Source organism: Rhinatrema bivittatum, chromosome 5 (genome assembly GCF_901001135.1).
Source record: "Rhinatrema bivittatum chromosome 5, aRhiBiv1.1, whole genome shotgun sequence".
NCBI lineage: Eukaryota > Metazoa > Chordata > Amphibia > Gymnophiona > Rhinatrematidae > Rhinatrema > Rhinatrema bivittatum.
In genome coordinates, this window is record NC_042619.1 from 218,190,232 (window position 1) to 218,213,818 (window position 23,587).

General features: G+C 43.3%; 2 protein-coding genes across 5 annotated transcripts in view; both read left to right on the forward strand.

The window, feature by feature from the left end:
- Positions 1-23,587, forward strand: part of RPGR (retinitis pigmentosa GTPase regulator) — a 266,732-nt gene that overhangs the window by 150,315 nt on the left and 92,830 nt on the right. For all 4 annotated transcript variants that reach the window (XR_003856998.1, XM_029603193.1, XM_029603196.1 and 1 more), the window contains one exon: positions 1,900-1,965. Coding sequence is in view for 3 of the 4 variants with exons in the window: in XM_029603193.1 (XP_029459053.1) it covers positions 1,900-1,965 (66 nt within the window). In the remaining variant the exon portion in view is untranslated. The remainder of the gene's footprint in view (positions 1-1,899; positions 1,966-23,587) is intronic.
- LOC115092393 (glutamic acid-rich protein-like) lies at positions 13,032-15,169 on the forward strand. The gene has a single exon (XM_029603197.1). The coding sequence runs from the start codon at positions 13,112-13,114 to the stop codon at positions 14,855-14,857; it is 1,746 nt and encodes a 581-aa protein (XP_029459057.1). The 5' UTR covers positions 13,032-13,111; the 3' UTR covers positions 14,858-15,169.

A 23,587-nucleotide genomic window follows, 5' to 3' on the forward strand; every position in this document is an offset into this window, starting at 1 on the left:
CCCTATAGCGGTGCATGTTCCTCGGGTGCTTGACTTTCTGCAACAGGGCCTCGCTAAGGACTTGGCGTTTAATTTCCTTCGTGTACAAGTTGCAGCTCTAGGTGCCTTGCAGGGAAACTTTGACAGCTGTTCGCTGGCAGCGCATCCAGATATTGCTTGGTTTCTTAAGGGGGAACATTGCGCCCTCCCATCCGTTCGGTGTGTCCGGATTGGAGTTTGAATTTAGTCCTGCGAGTTCTCCACAAAGAGGCTCCTTTCGAGCCTCTTTGTGGAGTTTCCCTGAAAGATCTGACTTTGAAAACAGTGTTTTTGGTGGCCATTTGCTCGGCCCGTCGGATCTCAGAGTTGCAAGCGCTGTCTTGTTGGGATCCTTTTCTTCGGATTTACGACGATAGGGTATAGTTATGTATGGTTCCATCCTTGGTCCCTAAGGTGGTTTCAGCCTTTCACGTCAATTAAACTGTGGAGCTTCTGGGGTTCCCTAACTGGTCCCGGGAATCTTCTCAGAACAGAGACCTTCATCTTTTGGATGTGTGGTGTGCCTTATTGCGTTATCTGGAGGTTACCAATGACTTCAGACGTTCTGATCATTTGTTCATTCTCTTTGGTGGCCCAAAGAAGGGGGACAAAGCTTCAAAGGCAACCATATCTCGGTGGATTAAGGAAGCCATTTGCACAGCATACATAGCCTGAGGGCGTCAGGTGCCTATGGGTCTCGGAGCTCATTCCACTAGGGCTCAGGCTACCTCCTGGGCAGAGTGTCAGTTACTATCGCCTCAGGAGATCTGTAGGGTGGCGGTATGGTAGTCTATTCACACTTTTACGAAACATTACCGATTGGACGTGAAGGCTTCTGATGAACCGTCCTTCAGGGAGAGTGTGCTTTGTGCGGGTCTTTCAGGTTCCCGCCCAGTGTAGGGTGGCTTGGGAACATCCCACTTTTCTGGACTGATCTGGGTATGTTCAGGAAATGAAAATTGGTTCTTACTTGCTAATTTTCGTTCCTGTAATATCACAGATCAGTCCAGAGTCCCACCCCTTTCTTCAGATAGCGAAAGACTGTCTTGGTCAGAACCTGCTTAAGTTTTTTATTGTTGAAGCTCCTTTTTTGCAGACATGATTCATGGAGCAGTTTTTTAGCAGTTGTTTGGTCTGGTTTTTGCCAGCGACGATGTGGTAGTCCGGAAATTTGGTTGGGTGCTACCCTTTGTTTAGTTTTGTTAGCATGGGCTTGGGTACAGGTCAATTCTTGTGTGACTGCAGGTGGCACTCTCGTTATGTAGCAGTGCCCAAAGTTCTCATTGTTCTCTGACTCCACCTGCTGGTAGGGATACACAACCCACTTTTCTGGACTGATCTGTGGTATTACAGGAACGAAAATTAGCAGATGATAACCAGTTTTCATTTTCTGTACCAAAGAAGGATGAAATGTTCCCACATCTTGTTTTCTCCTATTAGCTTCATAGTTGATCATGTTGGCATGGATTCCTTCTGGCCTTTATTTTCCTATAGATCCTGGGACATCTTGAGCTGTTTGGCCTGTGTTTTCCTTTTATTAACAGTAGACAACAGCACTAGAAGAATCAAAATGCATTGTAGTGAGAGTGAGGCAGTCCTGAAATAAAATCTCCCTGTGAGACTTTTCTGAATGGAACATGTCCAGTTAAAAATTTGTTGTACTTCTGTGCCATATAATGTATTCTTTCTGTTACAGAGCTAATTTTAACACAGTATGTTTTGTATATTGCATTGTTCTCTTGTCATGGTAAAATGTACTGAAACATGCTAATAAGCTTTTCTTTTTTACTTTTCAGTTGTAACTTTTATAAGTGTTACTTAAGCTATAGAGCTTTGTAAATAAATGCTAGATTTATCCACTTTTGTATTTGTCCTTCGCAGACACATGCGATGAGCCTGAATCCTAGTAACAAGTCGTTAACGTTGTCGCCAATTCAAAAACAGAAGGTAGGACATGTTTGTAATTGCCAGAAAAAGTTAGATTTACTGTGCTTTTTGATTTATGTTTTTGTATATGTTAAAATAATCTGTTGCCGCTTAAGAAATTTAATCCAAATGAGAGATTTTTGTAAGCAAAACAAAATCCTTCGCTTGATCCTTTGCCGCCTTGTTCAATAAGATTAAACAAGGTTGTGATATGTAAAATTCTTATGAATGACTAATAACTTAGAATATTGACTCCATTGCAATATTTGAAGTGATTTAAGTACTAGATATAGATGCGTGTACAGTAAAGGGACTGTGCCAGGGCTTCCCAGACCTGTCTTGCTGACTCCACAGCCAGTTGGGTTTTCAGGATATTCACAATGAATATATGAGATAAATTTGTATAGACTGAGTCTCCATTATAAGCAAATTTTATAGAAACATAGAAATGACGGCAGAAAAAGACCAATCTGCCCATCCAGTCTGCCCAGCAAGCTCCCACATTTATTTTCCCAAACTTACCTGTTTCACCAACAACCAAGTTCAGGGCCCTTGTTGGCAACTGTTTGATTCACATTTCCTGCCAACCCCCTGCCATTGATGCAGAGAGTAATGTTGGAGTTGCATCAAAGGTGAGCATAAGGCTTAATGGTTAAGGGTAGTAACCGCCGCATCAAGCAAGTTACCCCCAATGCTTGTTTATCCAGACTGCACAGATCAATGCCTTTTTGGATGTTGTCTTAATGTTTATCTCCTGCATATTCATTGTGGATATCCTTAAAACATGACTGGCTCTGGGGGTTAGCAGAACTGGTTTGGGAAGCTCCTGCTCTGTGCTTTTGACATACATGTAGGGAAGAGTAAAATTTGGAAGTCAAATTTTAAGGGATTCTTGCTCAATAAAATTAAACTGGGCTTCCTTACTATTGTTCTGTGTACTGTAGTCCTGTTGACTTAAAATATGGTACACACCTTTGATTATTGTCCAATGCAGGGTTGCACATGTGTTTGTTCTTGTACTTTTATCTTCAATGGAACTTGCTTCAAAGCATTTTTATGGCCAGTGAGACCACTGTTTAACTTTTTCAATAATGATCTGAAAAAGGGAGAAAAGAGGTGATTAGATTTGCAGATGATACAAATATATTCAAATTAATTAAAACACCAGCATAATGTAAGGAGCTGCAGGACGGTCTTGTGAAACTGAGGACCTGGACATCTCAATGGCAGAGGAAATTTAATGTAGACAAGTGCAAAGTCGTGCACATGAGGAAAAATAAACCTAACTATATGAACACAATGTTGGGTTCCATATTAGGAGTCACCACTCAGGGAAAGGATCTTGGGTTCATTGAGACAATATTTTGAAATTTTCTGCTCAGTGGTATTTGGCATTTAGATGTATAACCCTTTATAGATTCTGAGGTCAATATTCAAAAGCCATTTAGATGGATAACTCACAAGTTATTAACAAGTTATCAGTCTAAATGGCGAATATGTCATATTCTGCCACTTATCTGGCTAAATTATAGCTGATAAGCAATTAGCCTGCTATAATTTAGCTGGATCAAATAGGGGCGTTCCAGGGAAGGGCTGAGAGATCCAGCTAACCTAGCCAAATTTCAGGTATATCCGGTTAGGTTAGCCAGATAACTTCGGACCTGCTCTAAAGTAGGTCTAAACGTTAACTGGCATTGTGGGGCTAGATAACTTCCTACTTACCTGGATATCTTTAAGAGATTAGAGGGGTACATGGCCCAAGAGGCCCATATCTCCTCCAACAGACCAATTAGAGATATTCACAAAGGTACTCTGAATTTCCCCCAACTAAAGCCACACGCCTTTCCTCGACCAAAGATCGAGCGTTTTCAATAGCAGGACCATCTATTTGGAATAACATCCCCTCAAGCCTCAGATTGGAACCCTGCCTCTTAACTTTCAGAAAAAAACTCAAGACGTGGCTCTTTCACCAAGCCTTCTCTGATCCTCCAGACCATCACTAGTTGCCATTATTCTCACCTGATCCAATGGTCTTTTATCCTCTCGAACGATGGACTCTGTCACTTCCAAGTTAAAGCACCTTAAGCTTTAACCCATATTCTTTATTGTATTATTACAATTACTTCCTGCCTTTACCTTCTTCCAGCTATTTAAGCTTCCAAGTTTTTTACTCCTTGTTAAATGTAACTTTGCCTTATTCACCTCTATTGTTAATTACTTTAGTTATTGCTTCAGTTATACCCTTGTTCTATGTAAACCGATCCGATATGGTTATTACTATGAAGGTCGGTATAAAAAAGTGTTAAATAAATAAATGTCTAAAATTTGGGGATTGGGAGGGGAAGAATAGAACTACTGGCCAAGTTTGTTTATTTTTAGTTTCTTCGCTGACAGAGCTACTTACTTGGATGTCTTTTAAAGATATCTAGGTAAGTAGCCTAACCGGCTGTATAAAAACATAGCTAGTTAGGTCCACTAACATCTTTGGATCAGTTTTATTTGACAATACGTTTTACATTCACATGCATAATTCTTCAAATGTGATTGTTCTTTCTCCAAGGACAAGTTAGATGGCAGTCTTCACACATGCATGACATCATCTGATGGAGCCTGGCACAGAAAACTTATGTCAAAGTTTCTAGAACTTTGATTGAGCCTCTGATTATGCTTGGGCATGTATTATACCACATGGCCACACTGGGTCCCTTCGGAGCACAGTGTTTCGCGGTGGAGTAAGTGTCTCAGTTTTTTCTTTAAGTTCAGGATTTTTTCTTGTGATTTTTTTTCCATAAAGTTACGATCAGGATTGCACATGTCATCATCAGGGTTCCAGCGATGCCTTCAGTGCGGGGAGGACTGTATCACGGATACTCATGATTGCTTGGGGGCATTGCATGACCTCCAGGGTTGCTGCAAGTATGCACAGATGACCCCCAAAGGATACTGGGTTCGTCTAGAGACTATGAACCAACTCTTTGGGCACTGGAAGATCAATCCATCGGCATTAGAGGCATCGACATCGAGGGATCCTCAGAACCGCAACAGTGGCCATCAAGTCATCAGCTCCTTGGCATCAGTGACTGTCAGGGACTCCAGAATTGGGTCATTGCCCAGCTATTCCAGGTCAAAGAAGTTAGGTTCATCATCCTTGATCTCGGCACCAGGGAAGAGCTGAGCATTGAGGGAAGCCGAAGAAGCATCGGCATCAGTCCCTGTTGATGCAAGGTGCCTGGCACAGAGATGCTCCAGTTTTGGCTGAGATGACCCCGAAGCAATCCCGTGATGAGTACCAGTCCTCCACGATTCCCAGTAGTTTGCCATGGTCTCCACCTGCCCCAGTGTCTCCCATTGATCATTCTCTTGGTTCCAAAGAGGATCTGGTCACCCCTGAATCCCAATCCGTTTTGGCATCAGCGATGAGGATGAGCTGGAGAAGGGAGTGCAGTGGGCCATGGAGCATGCGCTGCAGGGCCTCTGCTTCAGGGCACCAACAGGACCAGGACTGGCACCATTGTTCCTCAAGCCACTATTCAGCTCCCTTCAGGTACTTATTGGTTACCTATCAAGACCGTCACCAGTGTCTGTGCCCGCACCAGCATCTATGCCTTTAGGGTATCTGCGCCACTGCCTACCAGTCTGGTGGTCACCCACGATTCCTCGGAGGAGGAAGCTGCCCCAAAGTTGGGGGTGGCCTTGGGATCCAGGCCCACCTAGCCAGTCATTGCAGTTTCCATACCACTGGCCAAGGACTGAGCACCACAGGATTCATCCCATTTCTATGATGAGGATGAACTCCTTGATCCATATGACGCATCTGATAACCTCCCTTCCAACCCTTCTCTTCCCACCAGCAGAGGAAAGTCTCCACCAGAAGACCTCTCCTTTGCAGTTTTGCAGGATTTTGTCTGAGGCCATCCCATTTACTTTTGCAAATGGAGGAGGATACCTGGCACAAGATGCTGGATAATCTTCAGTACATGGGGCCTCCTAAGGAGATCTTGGTAGTTAAGAACGTAAGAAATCGCCATGCTGGGTCAGACCAAGGGTCCATCAAGCCCAGCATCCTGTTTCCAACAGAGGCCGAACCTAGCAATTACCCAAACAGTAAGAAGATCCCATGCCACTGATGCAATATAGCCACCGCACATTACCACATATCAAGGGGTTCCGTTGAAGAGTGGGTGTTGAAGACTGATGCAATTAATAGCAGTGGCTATTCCCTAAGTAAATTTGATTAATAGCCGTTAATGGACTTCTCCTCCAAGAACTTATCCAAACCTTTTTTGAACCCAGCTACACTTAACTGCATTAACCACATCCTGTGGCAACAAATCCCAGAGCTTTATTGTGCTTTGAGTGAAAAAGAATTTTCTCTGATTAGTCTTAAATGTGCTACTTGCTAACTTCATGAAATGCCCCTTAGTCCTTCTATTATTCGAAAGTGTAAATAACCGATTCACATCTACTCGTTCAAGACCTCTCATGATCTTAAAGACGTCTATCATATCCCCCCTCAGCCATCTCTTCTCCAAGCTGAACAGCCCTAACCTCTTCAGCCTTTCCTTATAGGGGAGCTGTTCCATCCCCTTTATCATTTTGGTTGCCCTTCTCTGTATCTTCTCCATCGCAACTATATCTTGTTTGAGATGTGGAGACCAGAATTGTACACAGTATTCAAGGTGCAGTCTCACCATGGAGCGATTATAGAGGCATTATGACATTTTCTGTTTTATTAACCATTCCCTTCCTAATAATTCCTAACATTCTGTTTGCTTTTTTGACTGCTGCAGCACACTGAGCAGACTATTTTAAAGTATTATCCACTATGATGCCTAGATCTTTTTCCTGGGTGGTAGCTCCTAATATGGAACCTAACATCGTGTAACTACAGCAAGGGTTATTTTTCCCTATATACAACACCTTGCACTTATCCACATTAAATTTCATCTGTCATTTGGATGCCCAATCTTCCAGTCTTGCAAGGTCCTTCTGTAATGTATCACAATATGCTTGTGATTTAACTACTCTGAATAATTTTGTATCATCCTCAAAATTGATAACCACACTCATCATATTCCTTTCCAGATTTTTTTTTTTTATATATATATATATTGAAAAGCACCGGTCCAATTACAGATCCCTGAGGCACTCCACTGTTTACCCTTTTCCACTGAGAAAATTGACCATTTAATCCTACTCTCTGTTTCCTGTCTTTTAAACAGTTTGTAATCCATGAAAGGACATCGCCTCCTATCCCATGACGTTTTAGTTTTCTTAGAAGCCTCTCCTGAGGGACTTTGTTAAACGCCTTCTGAAAATCCAAATACACTACATCTACCAGTTCACCTTTATCCACATGTTTATTAACCCCTTAAAAAAAAATGAAGCAGATTTGTTAGGCAAGACTTCCCTTGGGTAAATCTATGTTGACTGTGTTCCATTAAACCATGTCTTTCTATATGCTCTACGATTTTGATCTTTAAAATTGTTTCCACTATTTTTCCCGGCACTGAAGTCAGGCTCACTGGTCTATAGTTACCCGGATCGCCCCTGGAGCCTTTTTTAAATATTGGGGTTACATTGGCCACCCTCCAGACTTCAGGTACAATGGATGATTTTAATGATAGGTTGCAAGTTTTAACTAATAGATCAGAAATTTCATTTTTTAGTTCCTTCAGTACCCTAGGATGCATACCATCTGGTCCAGGTGATTTGCTACTCTTTAGTTTGTCAATCTGGTCTACTACATCTTCCAGGTTCACAGTGATTTTGTTCAGTTCGTCTGACTCATCACCCCTGAAAACCATCTCTGGAACTGCTATCTCCCCAAAATCGTCATTAGTAAACACGGAAGCAAAGAATTCATTTAGTCTTTCTGCAATGGCCTTATCTTCCCTAAGAGCCCCTTTAACCCCTCTGTCATCTAATGGTCCAACCGACTCCCTCACATGTTTCTTGCTTCGGATATATTTAAAAACGTTTTTATGAGTTTTTGCCTCTATGGCCAACTTCAATTCAAATTCTCTCTTCGCCTGTCTTATCAATGTTTTACACTTAACTTGACAATGTTTATATTTTATCCTATTTTCTTCAGATGGATCCTTCTTCCAATTTTTGAAGGATTTTTTTTGGCTAAAATAGCCTCTTTCACCTCACCTTTTAACCATGACTGTAATCATTTTGACTTCCTTCCATCTTTCTTAATGTGTGGAATACATAGGGACTGCGCCTCTAGGATTGTATTTTTAAACAATGTCCATGCCTGTTGAACACTTTTAACCTTTGCAGCTGCACCTTTCATTTTTTTCTAACTATTTTCCTCATTTTATCAAAGTTTCCCTTTTGAAAGTTTAGTGTTAGAGCTGCAGATATACTTATTGTCCCCCTTCAGTTATAAGTTTAAATTTGATCATGTTATGATCACTGTTGCCAAGTGGCCCTACCACCATTATCTCTCTCACCAAATCCTGTGTTCCACTAAGAATTAAATCTAAAATAGCTCCCTCTCTTGTTGGTTCCTGAACCAATTGCTCCATGAAGCAGTCATTTATTACATCCAGGAACTTTATGTCTCTAGCAAGCCCTGATGTTACATTTACCCAGTCAATATTGGGGTAATTGAAATCTCCCATTATTATTGCACTGCCAAATTGGTTAGCTTCCCTGATTTCTCTAAGCATTTCATCTGTCTGACCATTTTGTCCAGGTGGACGTTAGTATACTACTATCATTATACTCTTACCCAACACACATGGGATTTCTACCCATATAGATTATACTGAGCATTTAGTCCAGTGCACAAGATCCTTATGGAGTTGCTGTTGAGAATATGGGGACACCCCCCCCCCCCCCCTGTTGATTCTCATTAACAAGAAGGTGAATGCAGTCTACCTCGTCCAGAGGGCTCCCGGATTCGAAAAGCGTCAACTGCCTCACCAATCAAGAAGGCCAATTGTGTTCAAACCCAGGGAGGGATCTGAGGGCCATGGGTATTCTTGGGAGGATGATGTTTCAGGGACCTATGCTCAGTGCCTGCAAAATGGCCTTCCAACTCTTTATGGAAAATCCTGAAACAGATGCAAAGGATGACCGAGCAGCTGGTTCAGCAGCAAGACATCTTCCAGTCACTGGTCCATAAGCATCTGAAGTGTGGATAACATTGGGTTTGCTTGACCTACAATGTTTTTGAAGCTGCAACGAGAGTCTCTGCCACAGGGATCAGAGTCCACAGACTCGCCTGGCTCTGGGCCTCAGATCTCCATCAAGAGATGCACAGGAAAGAATCTCTTTGGAGATAGAGTGAAAGGTGCCATAGCACAGATTCATTATTGCTGCGCAATGCTCCAGCATGTCTTTGCCAGCACTCAAGACCCGGCCTCCTCTAGGAGGTACTCAAGATCAGGCCCGAGGAAGTCTTTCTTCCGCCCAAGGAGACACTATCCTCCACCGCTTCAGTCCGGCAATAACAGGCCCCTTATAACCGCCCCAAGCAATAGAGAGCTCCCAAGCCCCAGGCAGTGCCTCAGGCAACTCCTAGGACGGGGTTTGGATCTGAGAGAGTTTAGCCACAGTCCCATGTGGTTGTGAACCAGTGACCCAGTATAACCTCAGGCCAGTGGCTCCTTGCCATCATTCTCAGAGGGTACAAATTAAACCTATTGCGTGCCCCACAATATCGCCCTCAGAGTTCATTTTTGGAACAGGTAGTTTGATCCGGAGGTACTTCTGTCGGAGCTATCCTCCCTCTTAATGGCCAGAGCAATTGAGCCTGTTCCATCAGGGCAAAGAGGGTGGGGATTCTATATCCTGATTCCAAAGAAAACCAGGTCCTATGACAAATTTCTAAAAAGAGAGAAGTTCAAGATGATTTCCTTGGGCACCTTGATCCCTTTTCTGCCAAAAGGGTATTGGCTATGCTCACTTGATAAGCTGCATATACTCACTTCAAGATCTTCCACAGCACTGGAAGATTTATGGTGGGAAAACAGCACGTCCAGTACCAAGTGCTATTTTTGGGCTCACATCTCCCCTGCAGGTCTTTACAAAAATGTTTGGCTGTGGTGTCTGTGCACCTTCGCAGACTGAGAGTACATGTTTTCCCCTATCTGGGTGATTGGATGGGCAAGAGCACTTCTCAGGTAGGGGGCAAGGAGTCCATACGCTCGACTATCCGGGTATTGGCATCACTAGAGTTCCTCATCGATTGCCCCAAGTCCCCATCTCAGCCCATCACCTCAACTGAAGTTCATCGGAGCCGTGCTAGATACAGCTCATGCAAAAGCCTTCTTGCCACGGCAGCTGGCCGTCACCTTAATGGCCATCGCAGCAGAGATTCAAGGGTATCCAGCAGGTGTCAGCATGACACATGTGTAGAGGCTGTTGGGCCACAAGGCTGCAACCATACATGTTTACTCCCTTGGCATATCTGTACATGCAGAGAGTCCAGAGGACCTTACTATCCCAATACCTTCGAGTCACTTAAGATGTGTGGACTGCATCTGAATCACTCCTTCCCTTCAGGACTGTTTATCCTGGTGGTGGGAAATTTCCAATTTGAAATGGGGAGTTTCCTTCCAAATTCCTCAGGTGAAAATTGTCCTAATAATGGGTGCGTGCATTCTGGGCTGGGGCGCCTAAGTAGATGACCTCAGCACCCAAGGTCTATGGTCTGCCCAGCAATGCCTCTGTCAAATCAACTTCCTTGAGCTCTGGATGATCCAGTACATGCTATGGGCTTTCAGAGATCGGCTGTCCAACAAAATTGTGTTGCTCCAGATGGATAATCAGGTGGTGATGTACAGCTTGAACCTCCTATATCAGGAGGCTGTCCAGATATGGTCATGGGCCCTCCCTCATGCCGTGGTGCTCTGGCTGGTCTGGGGAATGGAGTAGCAGACAGACTGAGTCATTCCTTCTGACCCTATGAATAGTCCTTGAATGAAGGGGTAGAGAACTGGATCTTCTATCTCTGGGGGAACCCCAGAGGTGGACCTGTTCATGGCCGCTAGCTAGCCTCAGACCCTCCATTGGGGTCAGGGTGTCCTGTACTTGTATCCTTCAACTCCGCTGATGGTGAAGATTTTGTTGAAGCTTAGGGAGGACAAGGGGGCTGTGGTTCTCATAGCCCCCTACTGGCCGATGCAGGTCTGATTTCCACTCGTTCAGGCGTTGTCTATCCAGAAACCAGTCAGACTAGAGACCTTTCTCCAGCTCTCATCATCCAGGATCAGAACAGGATGCTGCATCCTAACCTCCAGGCTGTATCGCTCACAGCTTGAATGTTGAGAAGTTGATCCTACAACCTCTCAATCTTTTGGAAGATGTGTCTTTTGTCCTTGGTGCTTCCAGAAAGCCTTCCACCAGAAAGCCCTATTAACTAAAGTGGAGGAAGTTTTTGTGGTATGAGCAAAAGGCTTTAGACCCTTTCTCCTGCTCAACACAAAAAACTGCTTGACTACCACCTTCACCTCTCCAAGGCTGGTCTCAAGAGCAACTCAGGGTTCATCTTAATGAACCATATTACCATGGTGCAGAAGGTAAGCCCATCTCTGTACAGTCTATAGTTGTACATTTTATGCAGAGTCAGCTTCAATTGAAGCCTCCTGCTGTGCCTTGGGGCGTCAATGTAGTGTTAGCTTAACTGATGAAAGCTCCATATGAGCTACTGTGGTCCTGTGACTTGGATTACCTTAACTGGAAGGTTGTAGTTTTGGTGGTGGTCCCTTCAGCACAAAGGGTCAATGAGCACCAGGCCTTATTGACTTATCCAACTTACACACAATTTTTTCATGATAGGGTGGTCTTGCCTATGCACCCTAAGTTCCTGCCTAAGGTGGTGAGGGTCTTTCATCTTAACCAGTCCGTCTTGCCAACATTCTTTTCCCAAGATGAACAAGTTCTGCACAGTTTGGACTGCAAGAGAGCCTTGGCCTTCTATCTAGAGTAGACAGAAGCCTATAGACAGTCCACCTAGCTTTTTGTTTCTTTTGATCAGAGCAAACTGGGGATTATCATTGCTAAACAGATGCTATCCAGTTGGCTAGCAGACTGCATTTGCTTCTGTTATGCCCAGGTGAGATTGCTTCTTGAGGGTCCGAGCCATGACAGTGTTGGTAGCCACCTTGCAAGTGGTCCCCATGGAGGAGAGATGCGATGTGGCGTTCCATCCACTCATTCACATCCCATTACTTGGACAGGGATGGCCGACGTAACAGCAAGTTTGGTCAATCTTTCCTTCTGAACTTTTTTGAGGTTTAGAACCCAACTCTGTTCCCACTTAGGGCCGATTGTTTTTGTTCAGGCTGCCCCCCTCCTGTTACCAACAAAATGTTGTTGTGCCCATTGGTACCTGTTTTGTTGGTCCCTTATTTTGTTGGCAAGGCCGCCTGGAGCTAGGGATTCACCCATGTTTGAAGACTGTCATCCTGCTTGTGCTTGGAGAAAGAAGAGTTGCTTACCTGTAGCAGTGTTCTCTGAGGACAGCAGGATGTCTGACCTGATGAGACCTGCCCACCTCCCTATGGCGTTGGGTCTCCACTTTGGGTTTTATTCTTTAATTCTATGTTATAAGTCTGAAGGGACTCTGTTTAGCCACATGGTAAAATGCATGGTAAATGCATGGCATGCTCAGAGAAGTTCAATCAAAGTTCTAGGAACTTTGGCAAAAGTTTTCCATTCCGGGCTCCATTGGATAATGTCACCCATATGTGAGGACTGACATCCTGCTGTCCTCGGAGAGCACCTGTTACAGATAAGCAATTCTGCTTTCTCCTTTGCTTTTGTTTTCTTGAGTTGTGGAATTCTGATCTTTTTTGTTTCTCTGTAGTTGCTACCCAGTCAGGAGTTGCTACATTTTTTTTTTTTTTTTTACGACTTGCAATTAAATTTGTTTCTAAAAATCATTTTTATTTGAACCATCCCATGTTTTTATCATTTGCTGTCCTAACAAGCTATTTACTTGTCTCTCTCTCTCTTTTGTTTAATATATTTTCAATTTGTTCATTAGCTTTCATTTCACTTGACCCTAATGCTTTCCTTCTTTCTTTTAATTTGTGCTTCTCATGTGGAGTAGAAGAGCAATAAACATATGAAACTGAGATGTGATGGTAAGGGTGGGCTGAAGACAAGTTACTTGCATATTGGTCAGCAAGGTTCAAAATCAATTGAAATGTCATTTGAAAAGCAGTCTATGGATTGTCTAGGTAATTCTTCAGAATTAGGAGGGGCTCTAACAAATTTCAAGAATCCTAATTTCGATATTTCCATCGAAAGGCTTTCAGCTAATAGAGAGTATGTAAAAAGGAAACTGGAACAGGCAGCTTCTGCTGGAAGATTAAAGTTTGCTGCTAGACAAACTGGTGAACAGCAGCACAAACTCCCAAAGAAACCCACACAAGATTTGGACATTTCTCATGTGATCAGACAAGATAAATCTCATACCCATTTCAATAAGCTTGAAGGGCCAGTTGTAAAATTGAAATCAAAAGGAAATACAAGCCATAGCTCAAACCTTAAATCAAAGGCTCTTTTTTCTGTTACTGCCAAAAATGTAAGGAGTGGTTCAACAATTTTACCTAAATGCAAAGAAATGGATAATCCAGAAAGAAAATACGTTCCCAATCATAAAAACAAAATGAGCAACAAATCTGGGAAATCTATCTCAAATGAAATCATCTTTGTCAAAACTCAAGAAACTAATCAAAAACAAGAAAAACCCAAGTTGAGCAAAATAGACAGGTTCATAAAGCAAATGGCAAGAAGCATATCATCGTCTTCAAATGAAGAATCAAAAAATGCCAAGGAGTATGCACCCCGAAATAAATTGGGAAAGGACATAAATTCAGTGAAGAAAAAATGTAGACAAAAAAAGGAATCCAAGCATACAGATAATGAAAGTAAGCCAAATAGTGAGAATCTGGATGCAGGAAAGGAAGAAATAAAGCAAAATAAGACACTGATAGAGGAGAGCCAGATAGAAGGTGGAAGTGAAGACAACCAAGATAGAATCAGTAAAATTGAATCTGGAGAGGAGGAACTGGAAAGTCAGAAAGATGAAGAGACAAACGAGTTAGATGCCTGTAGCAGGGAAGGCGAGTCAACGGAAGAATATGAAAATGAGGGTAGAACAGTTGGAGAAGATGAAAGATATGACTCAGAGAGAGAAGAATTTGAGGAGGTGGCGACTGAAAATGAAAGCCAGAAAGATGTGGAAGAGGATGAAGCGGAAATAGATGCTGAAGTAGAAGACAGTGAAATAAAAGGAAATGAGGGTGATGAGAGGGAAACTGATGACGTGAAGGAAGGAGAAGGAGAGGAGGGGGACGAAGAGGGGGAAACAGAAGGTGAAAGAGAGGAGGACATGGGAGAGAAGGAAGATAGAGAAGAAGAAATGGAAGAGGAAGATGAAGGAGGCGAGGAGGAAGGTGAAATGGAAGAGGAGGAGGAAGGTGAAATGGAGGAGGAGGAGGAAGGTGAAATGGAGGAGGAGGAGGAAGGTGAAATGGAGGAGGAGGAGGAAGGTGAAATGGAGGAGGAGGAGGAAGAGGAGGAAGGTGAAATGGAGGAGGAGGAGGAGGAGGAAGGTGAAATGGAGGAGGAGGAGGAGGAGGAAGGTGAAATGGAGGAGGAGGAGGAGGAGGAAGGTGAAGGAGAGGAGGAGGAAGGTGAAATGGAAGGTGAAGGTGAGGAAGAGGGGGAAACAGAAGAAATAGAGGAGGTGAAAGATGAAAACACAAGTAAAAAACAAATAAAATTGGAAAAACAATGTAAAGCTGTTAGGAAATGTGAAAGGATAAATGCAGATAGTCAGAGGTCTAAGCACAAACTACATTCCAAACAGCATGTAATAAATGGCATACAAAATTCAGAGCAGTTTTGGAATGATATACTACCCCAATACCTGACACTGAAATAAATGTTTTAACTGGTATATAAAAATGTGCCTGGCCATAAGCTTGACTCCAACCATTCTATTGGTATATGCCCTTAAAACATTTTTTTAAATTTACATCTCTTAATACCGTTGCTCCTCGTTTAAAGTGACCAACTAACTTACTAGTTTTTCAGTTTCAAATAAAGATGGCTCCAAAGCACTTACCTTAACATCACTCTGCTGTCATTGCAAGATATTTCCATGTGATAGAGGAAATTCTTATTCAAGGCAGCCTTCAGGTATAATTGCACTTACTGAAATGCTTCGTTTGATTATAGACTGCCAAACAGGTTGATGTACCTTGTTTACCATTAAATCAGGGCCAGATTTAAGTATAGGCAACATAGGCATGTGTCTTATGCCCCAGATTCTGAAGGTGCCCCAAAATTGGGATGACTCTTGCTGCTCTTTGCTTTTCAGGGGGAGAAAGAGAAACCCCCTTACTTTAAGTACTCTGCCTATGGGTGCTGTCATTTTAAATCTGGCCCTGCACTAAACACCTGCCCCCTCCCCCCCCCCCCAAAAAGTAAAAACAAAACCAAGATGCCTCATGCAGATATCAAAATCAACAATGTTTGAATCATTGTGATGCAAATGCTTCTGACTTGTGTGGAATGAGGTTACATCAACATTAAGAAGGAACCAAGTGACAAAAATGACCAAGCAACAGGAAACCATTGAGACTAATTCTCCTTCAGTTTTATGTTCATCTTTAGTGTGTTAGCTGTAAGAACTACTGTATATTCTTCTGACACTATTACAGGTAACTAACATAGTCTTTTGAATAAAGATGTTTGACAGTTTTTTTTTGTTCTCTGAAAATGTTCACATACACTTTTTTTTTATTAGAAGTATTATTGTAACAATTCACATTGATAGCCTGACTAACTATCAAATAGGAAAACAGTGATGGAGAACAGAGGTAGTCCAAATCCTGAGGATCAGATCTGTCACAAACTGGTGCATTCATTTATTCCTTTGTTCTGTTTGAAAGCTTGACTTGTATACAAAATATTAAATATTTGAAATTTTTTAATACGTTGAAAGCATTTCCTCTTTCCAAAGGCAGATATTTTGCATCACTTCAGAAGATAGTGAATGCAGCCAAAAAGGAAATGACCAGGATCTATTTTTCAGAAGATAGGTATACAAGTCACTATAGATTGTTTAGTATCTAAGAATCCTACAAATCTTAATTTCATAGACCTGGCCTGTTGCTTTTTTGCAGAACACATAATGTATTTGTAAATCTGGCATTGTGTGTGTGTGTTAAAATAATGAAATGCAAGGAATACTAGACTTCTGAATTAATTTATTGGTGCACATTTTTTTTAAATACACGCAAAAATTTTAGGTCTGGTAAGTTATTGTATTGTCTATTTTTATGACATTACTTCCACTCCTGGACCCTTCTGCATATACATTGTTAACTACTGTTTTGTTAAGTTGCATTTTTTTCACCTTTTTGTCTCACTGGTGACTTCCATTCTGCTGCTGTACCACTACATCTCATGCATGCTCAATAACAGCTCACTCAATGAACTGCACTTCCAAAAAGTATCTGATGGCTGGAAAACCAGACTCCCAAGCATGTGGCCTTGTTCTAATCTCTTTTTAAAAATTCTTATTTTTTTTTCCTTTATTCATTAACTAGTCACTTCCCTACTTTAGTTCAGTTTGTTTTGTGATCTGTAACTATTTCTATTTTTTTATTTTTATCTATTGTACAGGATTGTGGCGGAAAGCGCCATAATAAGCAAGTTTGCTTACCGTAAACAGTTTTCTCTGTAGATAGCAGGATGATTTAGCAATGATCTCTGGGTGACGTCATCCGGGCATCACTGGCGGCACTGTCTCTCTAAACTCAAAGTTCTTTTGCCTGTGCGGCTGCGAGGCTATTCCTGCGCATATGGAGCTGTTCTCCTCAGTTGATTATTATGCAGATGTATGGCTGTATCTGATGGCTTTCCAGGAAGGTGGGAGGGGATGCATGGCTAAATCATTCTGCTATCTATGGAAAAACACTGTTTACGGTAAGCAAAGCTTGCTTTATTCCGTCAATAAGCAAGCTTATTTAGCCATGCTGGGAGTCCCAAGCTGAAGGTTGCTTGTGTTATTCTATCATCTCTGGTCATCACTAGCAACCTATCATTTGTGGACAGCCATTACTGTTGCTGGACGTGATGTAACACTGCTGACCCCAATGTACTGTCCACTGCTGACTGTTGATCGAGACAGTAATGGGAGGTGAAAGTGGGAATGGATGACCACATCGCTGCTTTACAAATTTCCTAAACTTGCACCTCATGCAAGTGTGCTAATGAAGTCACTGTTGCTCTAACTTGATGTGCTTTAATTGGATTATGGAGCACCAGTGAATGTGATGAGTAGCAGAATTGGATGCATTGCATTATCCAATTTGACAGTGTCCTTTTCATTACTGCTTTCCCAGGGTCATTTGGGTTAAAGAAGACGAAAAGTCGGGATGTACATCTAATTGCTTGTGTTCTGATTTTTTAATAAGCAGTCCAATGTGTGAAGTTCCTTCTCCCTTTTATTTGCACGAGGTTTAGGGAAAGAGGTAGGCAATGAAATCGACTGGTTTAAGTGGCAGGCTGAAACCAATTTTGGTAAAAAGGACGGGTGTGTACATAGTAAGACCTTGTTATGGTGGAACTGCAGGTAATTGATCATTAGGGCTTGGAGTTCACTTACTCTCCTGGCCAATGTGATCATTTTCCCACAGATAAGGAGGCTGATTTAGCCATCCTGTTTGGGAGTGCCCCCTGGCGGCCCAGTGAGACAACTTCTCATAGAACATTTAAAACGTCGCTCCTGCACGTCTGTGCAGTGCCATCCCTCATGTCTGACTCTCTCTCTCTTCAGTTTTTCGCTTTCCCATGCAGCAATGGTCGTTGGTTCTTCTCTCTGTGATCTGTCTTCTCTCCAAAAAAAAAAAATCATTATGGTGAACCCCAAACGGCACTTTTCAGTGCCCTAATAGCTCCTAAAGCTACCGGGTTTAAATTTTGCCAATGTGGCAAAATCATGTCCGTCACCTGCTGTTACTTATGTCTGGGCCCAAACCATGATCAGGCATCCTGCCGGGATTGTGGCAGGATGTCACCAAGAGCCCAGTGGCAGAAAGCCGCGAAAATCGCTGGAAGCGCCACTGAGCGCCAGAATCACTGAAGTGCAGTCAACAAGCACCAATCTGTCAAATGCGTCGCCTGACACATTTTGTGAGGACCTGAGTCAGAACGAGCCTTTGAGGCCGATGGAAGAACCTGATCAATGCAAATTGGCTGATGAACTGTGACAACAGATGTCTGGTCGAACGACAAGTGCGTCGAAATTGGCATTGGATCACGCTTCAGGGACGCCGTTGCATCCAACTGCAATGCATGCATCAAAGCTGATGAAAACAAAATATCGATGCATTTGATGTAAAAATACCATGCGTCAGAGGGTATTTCCGGGGTATACTTACACCAAGCTGAGGATCTACCCATGGTATTTACATGTCTGATCTAGAAGGTTCTGACGGCTCAGATGCCAACACACCTTGTGTTTCAAAGCGCTCCTTTTCATCAACTCCAGACAAATGTCACACTGAACCTACCCACAAAAGGTCACAAGCCAGGAAGTCTTTAGACCGCCCCTTAAAACGGGCTGGGAAATCGATTTCCCCTAGAAGGGTTCAAAACAACTCTCCACCAGCTAAGAAGAAAAGGACATCTGCATCTGCCACCCAAAAATTACAAGCTGCAGCCTCTCAATCTCTGTCCCAAATTACAGGGATTCTTTAAACCTTCTTTGACATGTTAGTGTCTTCTCAGAATCCATACACCCCCTCTAGCCCATCAGCAGGGGAATCGGAGCATTCCACTATCTCTTCCCCGCCTTGCATACAATCGGATGATGAGGAGCCAGTACTGGAACCCGTCAGGACCCGGACCAAGTGGGGAGGCAATTTATTCCTCTCCACCCTCCCCTGAATCTTCACTGAGTACACCATCAGACCCTCCAGAAGAGCCTCCAGAGCCATCTTCACCCCCAGAGGATTTCTCATACCCCAGATTCATAAAGAAGGTGGGAACTACCTTGAACCTAGAAACCAAAAAACTCCCAGATCCTAGGGCAGACATGCACAGGCTACTCAAGATTTTTGACGTACCTGCAGAACCAACAGCTTTGCCATCACATTCAGTCTTGGATGGAGTAATGGACAGACATGGGTGTCACCTTTTTTAGTGCCCCCACTCCCAAGAAGACAGACTTAAAATTCAGGATGCGGAAGTCTGCACATTATGGTCCAGTGCAGCTACCGCACACATCTGTTGTAGTTGAGTCTGCGATGAAAAAAGTAAGAAAAAGCAGGCTGTATTCAAACACTCCTCCAGGGAAGGATAGATGATATCTAGATGATTTGGGAAAAAAGATATTCCAGGGTGCAATACTCAGCGCTAAGATCCAGCAGCACCAGTTCTACATAACGCAGTATTTGTACGAATGTCTTAAAAAAAATGAAGTCTGATGCACAACAACCTACAGATGATATCTGCAGAGGCAAGGTATAGCGGACATGGAAGAGGGATTGCGGCATCTACTCCGCACAATTTACGAAGGGTTTAATACAGCTTGCACTTCGCGGCAGCCATTGCAGCCAGAAGGATGGCATGGCTCAGGAAAAGCGTGATTTGCGAGGAAGTCCATGACAAACTAGTGGACCTTCCATGTAAGGGAGATAACCTGTTTGGAGAGAAGCTTTGAGAAATGGTATCCCAGCTCAAAGAACAGAGTGTGGCGGTTTCATCACTCCATCGCCCATTGACCAAGCAACAGCAAAGCATTATTACCCAGTCTTATCAGAAACCATTTTATCCTAGGCGCTCCTATAGGCCGTTCTCCTCGTACAGGCCTCCACCTTATCAAAAAAGACCGCAATTGCAGCAGACCCAATCTTGAGGATGGAATTGTTCTCAGTGAAGGTCAATGCCGCCACAGCCTGCTAGTCAAAAACACAAGCAGTCTTTTTTGAGCCTGAACAGGCCACAGCTACAAATACCCATGTGTGGACACCTTCTCTCCTTTTTCAAGAATGGAATTGGATCACATCAGATCGTTGGGTCCTCAACTTCATAAATAATGGTTACTGCCTAAATCTTTGTACAGTTCCTCGATTATCACACCTAGCTCCACTTTCACAAAGGAAAGGGGATAGTCCACTTCTCCTTCAGGAAATCCAGTTGCTGCTTCATCAGCAAGAGATTCAACTGTTGCCATGTCATTGACAGCTCCAGGGATTTTATTCCCAATACTTCCGCATCCCCCCCAAAAAGTGGAGACTTGCGACCAATTTTGGATCTCTGGGCTCTAAATCGATGCATTCGGTGGAAGAAATTAAAGATGACTTCTCTGAAAACCATTTTACCCTTTCTACAGCCCAACAACTGATGTGCTTCTTTAACCTGAAGGATGCATATGCTCACATACCTATGCACCCCTCTTCCTGGCATTATCTTTGTTTTCAAGTCCACACCCAGCACTACCAATACAAGTTCCTACCATTTGACCTCTCTTCGGTGCCCAGGGTATTCACAAAATGTCTCGCAGTAGCTGTGGCCCACCTTCGGAAACAAGGAATAAAGCTTTTTCCATACCTGGATGATTTGCTACTTGTGGCACAATATCCAGAACTGATCTGTGCCCACCAAATTCGGACAATAAATTGCTTGGAAAGCCTAGACTTCATCATAAGTTCTGAAAAGTCGCATCTTGACACTACTCAAACCCTACAATTTATAGGTGTGATCATAAACACATGCCTTTGCAAAGCTTTTCTTCTGGAGGACAGGATTCGCGCTTTTCAGAATCTGGCCTCCACACTAAAGCTCCTTCCACCTCCCGCAGCTCGGCAAGTTCTCACCTTATTGGGTCACTTGGCAGTGTTGATGTATGTAATCCCTCATACACACCTTCACATGCGCTGTATGCAGTGGGGTCTGAAGTCCCAGTGGTCACAACACTTCCACTCCATGTCAAAACCGCTAACCTTGACTCAGCCAATGATATCAGACATGGATTGGTGGCTGAATCCCGGTGTCATACAGTCTGGCGCACCTTTCCAAATTCCGACTCATCAGATAGTACTAACTACAGATGCCTCCACAAAGGGATGGGGCGCATGTCTTGCACTTCAAAACACAAGGCCTTTGGTCCCCAGTGAGAGAACCTTCCAGATCAACCTACTAGAATTACATACCATACAATATGCCATCCTCTCCTCGTGCATTCTTCAACACAAAACAGTGATGTATAAACGGACAATCAGGTGTCTGTTCCACATAAACAAGGAAGGCAGGTCTGGTTCCAAGATACTATGCAAGGAATCAGTATTGACACTGGAATGGGCGCTAGCTCACTCGATACGACTGCAGGCAACCTACCTGCTAAGAATAAGAAACACTGAGGCTGACCATCTCAGTAAAATCTTTTATCCCTACGAATGGGAGCTACATCGGGACGTGGCATCCTCCCTATTCCAAAGATGGAGAATGCCCCGCATAGATCTCTTTGCCACAGAGTACAACACACATCTACAGAGTTTTGCTCTCTGTATCCAAGCAAAAGAAGACTGACTCGGTACGCTTTTCTGCTCAAGTAGGCAGGGAACCTATTGCACAGCATTCCCTCCAATTCCACTAATAACTCAAGTGATGCAGAAATGCATCACAGACGAGTCCAAGCTCATCCTCATAGCACTAGCATGGCCCAGGCAGCTCTGGTATGCCTACCTCATGCACCTCTATATACAACGACCGGTCCTTCTTCCAAACAGATCGAACCTTCTAACACAGGAGGGGGGGAAACTCTGCTTCACCACATGCAAGACTCCCTTCCTTTGACAGCATGGAAATTGAAAAGGAAGAACTAAGCCATCTTCCTATTCTGGTGGAAATTCAGGACATTCTTATCTCTTCAAGAAAACTGTCCATGAGAAAATTATGCAGCTTAATGGCATAGGTATTGCCACTGGTGTATGTTGGTAGCACTTGATCCCTTTCATTCTTCACTGGAACGGTTACTTAAATGCCTACATTTACTGTACACTTCTGGGCTAGCAGTTTACTTCATAAGAGTGCACCTCAGCGCCATAGCGGCATACCATCCTTCTATACAGGGAACTTCCATATCCACGCACCCCTCGTATCTCGTTTCATGAGGGGCACCTTGAGGCTCCGACCACACAGCCAGCTATACCTTGGGACCTAAATGTGGTCTTGGAAACACTGATGCTCCCACCTTTTGAGCCAATGCAAACATCCTCATTGAAATTTCTCACATGGAAAGTATTATTCCTAGTAGCAATCTCCTCAGCCCAATGAGTCTGCGAACTTCAAGCGCTGGTTCACTATTCTCCTTACCTACAATTCTATCATGACAAGGTCACCTTACAAATTCATCCATCCTTCCTTCCGAAGGTAGTTTCAGTTTTTCATTTGAATCAAACCATAACATTGCCAACTTTCTTCCCTAAACCATGTTCAAACAGTCGGGAAGCTCTATTGCACACATTGGATTGTAAAAGAGCATTAGCCTGCTATAAGCAAAGGACTAACACACCAAAAAGACACTCCTAGCTCTCTTTCCTTCAACCCAAATGCACTGGATTACCAGTGACTAAACGGACACTAGCAAATTGGCTAACCTAATGCATCCTCTTCTGCTATTCTACCAGATCCGAATGTTTGACTTCAAGGGTTAAAGTCCATCAGTTGAGAACTATGTCTGCTTCGATCACCCACCTTAGGTGCCTATTCAGGACATTCACAGAGCAACGACGAGGTCTTTGCTACATACCTTTACCTCTCATTACCACCTCCAGCACCATACCAGGTTGGATGCGTTCATGGGGCAAGAAATACTGCGTCATGTCACTAGTTCTTAAGACTGTCCACACTTGGCAGGGATACGCTGCACAAATAATCCTGCATTATATCCAAATGTATAAACTGTTTTTGACTGAATATCCTGTGCTTTGTCTCCCTAGCTAGAGACTCCCAAACAGCATGGCTAATTCAACCTGCTTATCTGCAGGGAAAAAAGCAAGTTTGCTTAATGTAAACAGTGTTTTCCATAGATAGGATGAATTAGCCATGTGTCCCCACTCACCTCCCTGGACAGTTTCTAGCCTTCTGCCTGTTCTATGTCTACCTTCCTATACGCTTCTGTTTCTTTGCTATCTAATCAACTGAAGGGAGAGAGTAAGTCACATGTGAAGGTATCGCGCAGGCGTGCAGAAGCAAAGTTTTAAACGTTCTATGAGAAGTTCCTACACCGGGCCACCAGGGGGCACTCCCAAACAGCATGGCTAATTCATCCTGCTATCTATGGAAAACACAGTTTACGGTAAGCAAACTTGCTTCTACGAGGAAAAGTACCTTCCAAGTAATGTGCTTCAAAGATGAGGACTCCATGGGTTCAAAGGGAGCCCCCATTAGGCTTTCTAGGACAATGTTTATATCCCATGGAGCAGGAGGCTTATGCATTGGCAGGTGAAAGCACAGCAAACATCTCAAATCTTGCTATCAATGGATAAGAGATTGAGGAACTCCCATTTGTGGTGTGATCAGGGCCGGTGCAAGGGTATTAGGCACCCTAGGCGAAACGTCAGCTATGCCGCCCCCCCCCCCCCCACACACACACACA

Bases quoted from the DNA above. Each gene is read 5' to 3' on its own strand.
- LOC115092393 (XM_029603197.1), top strand. From the start codon at position 13,112: ATGTCATTTGAAAAGCAGTCTATGGATTGTCTAGGTAATTCTTCAGAA.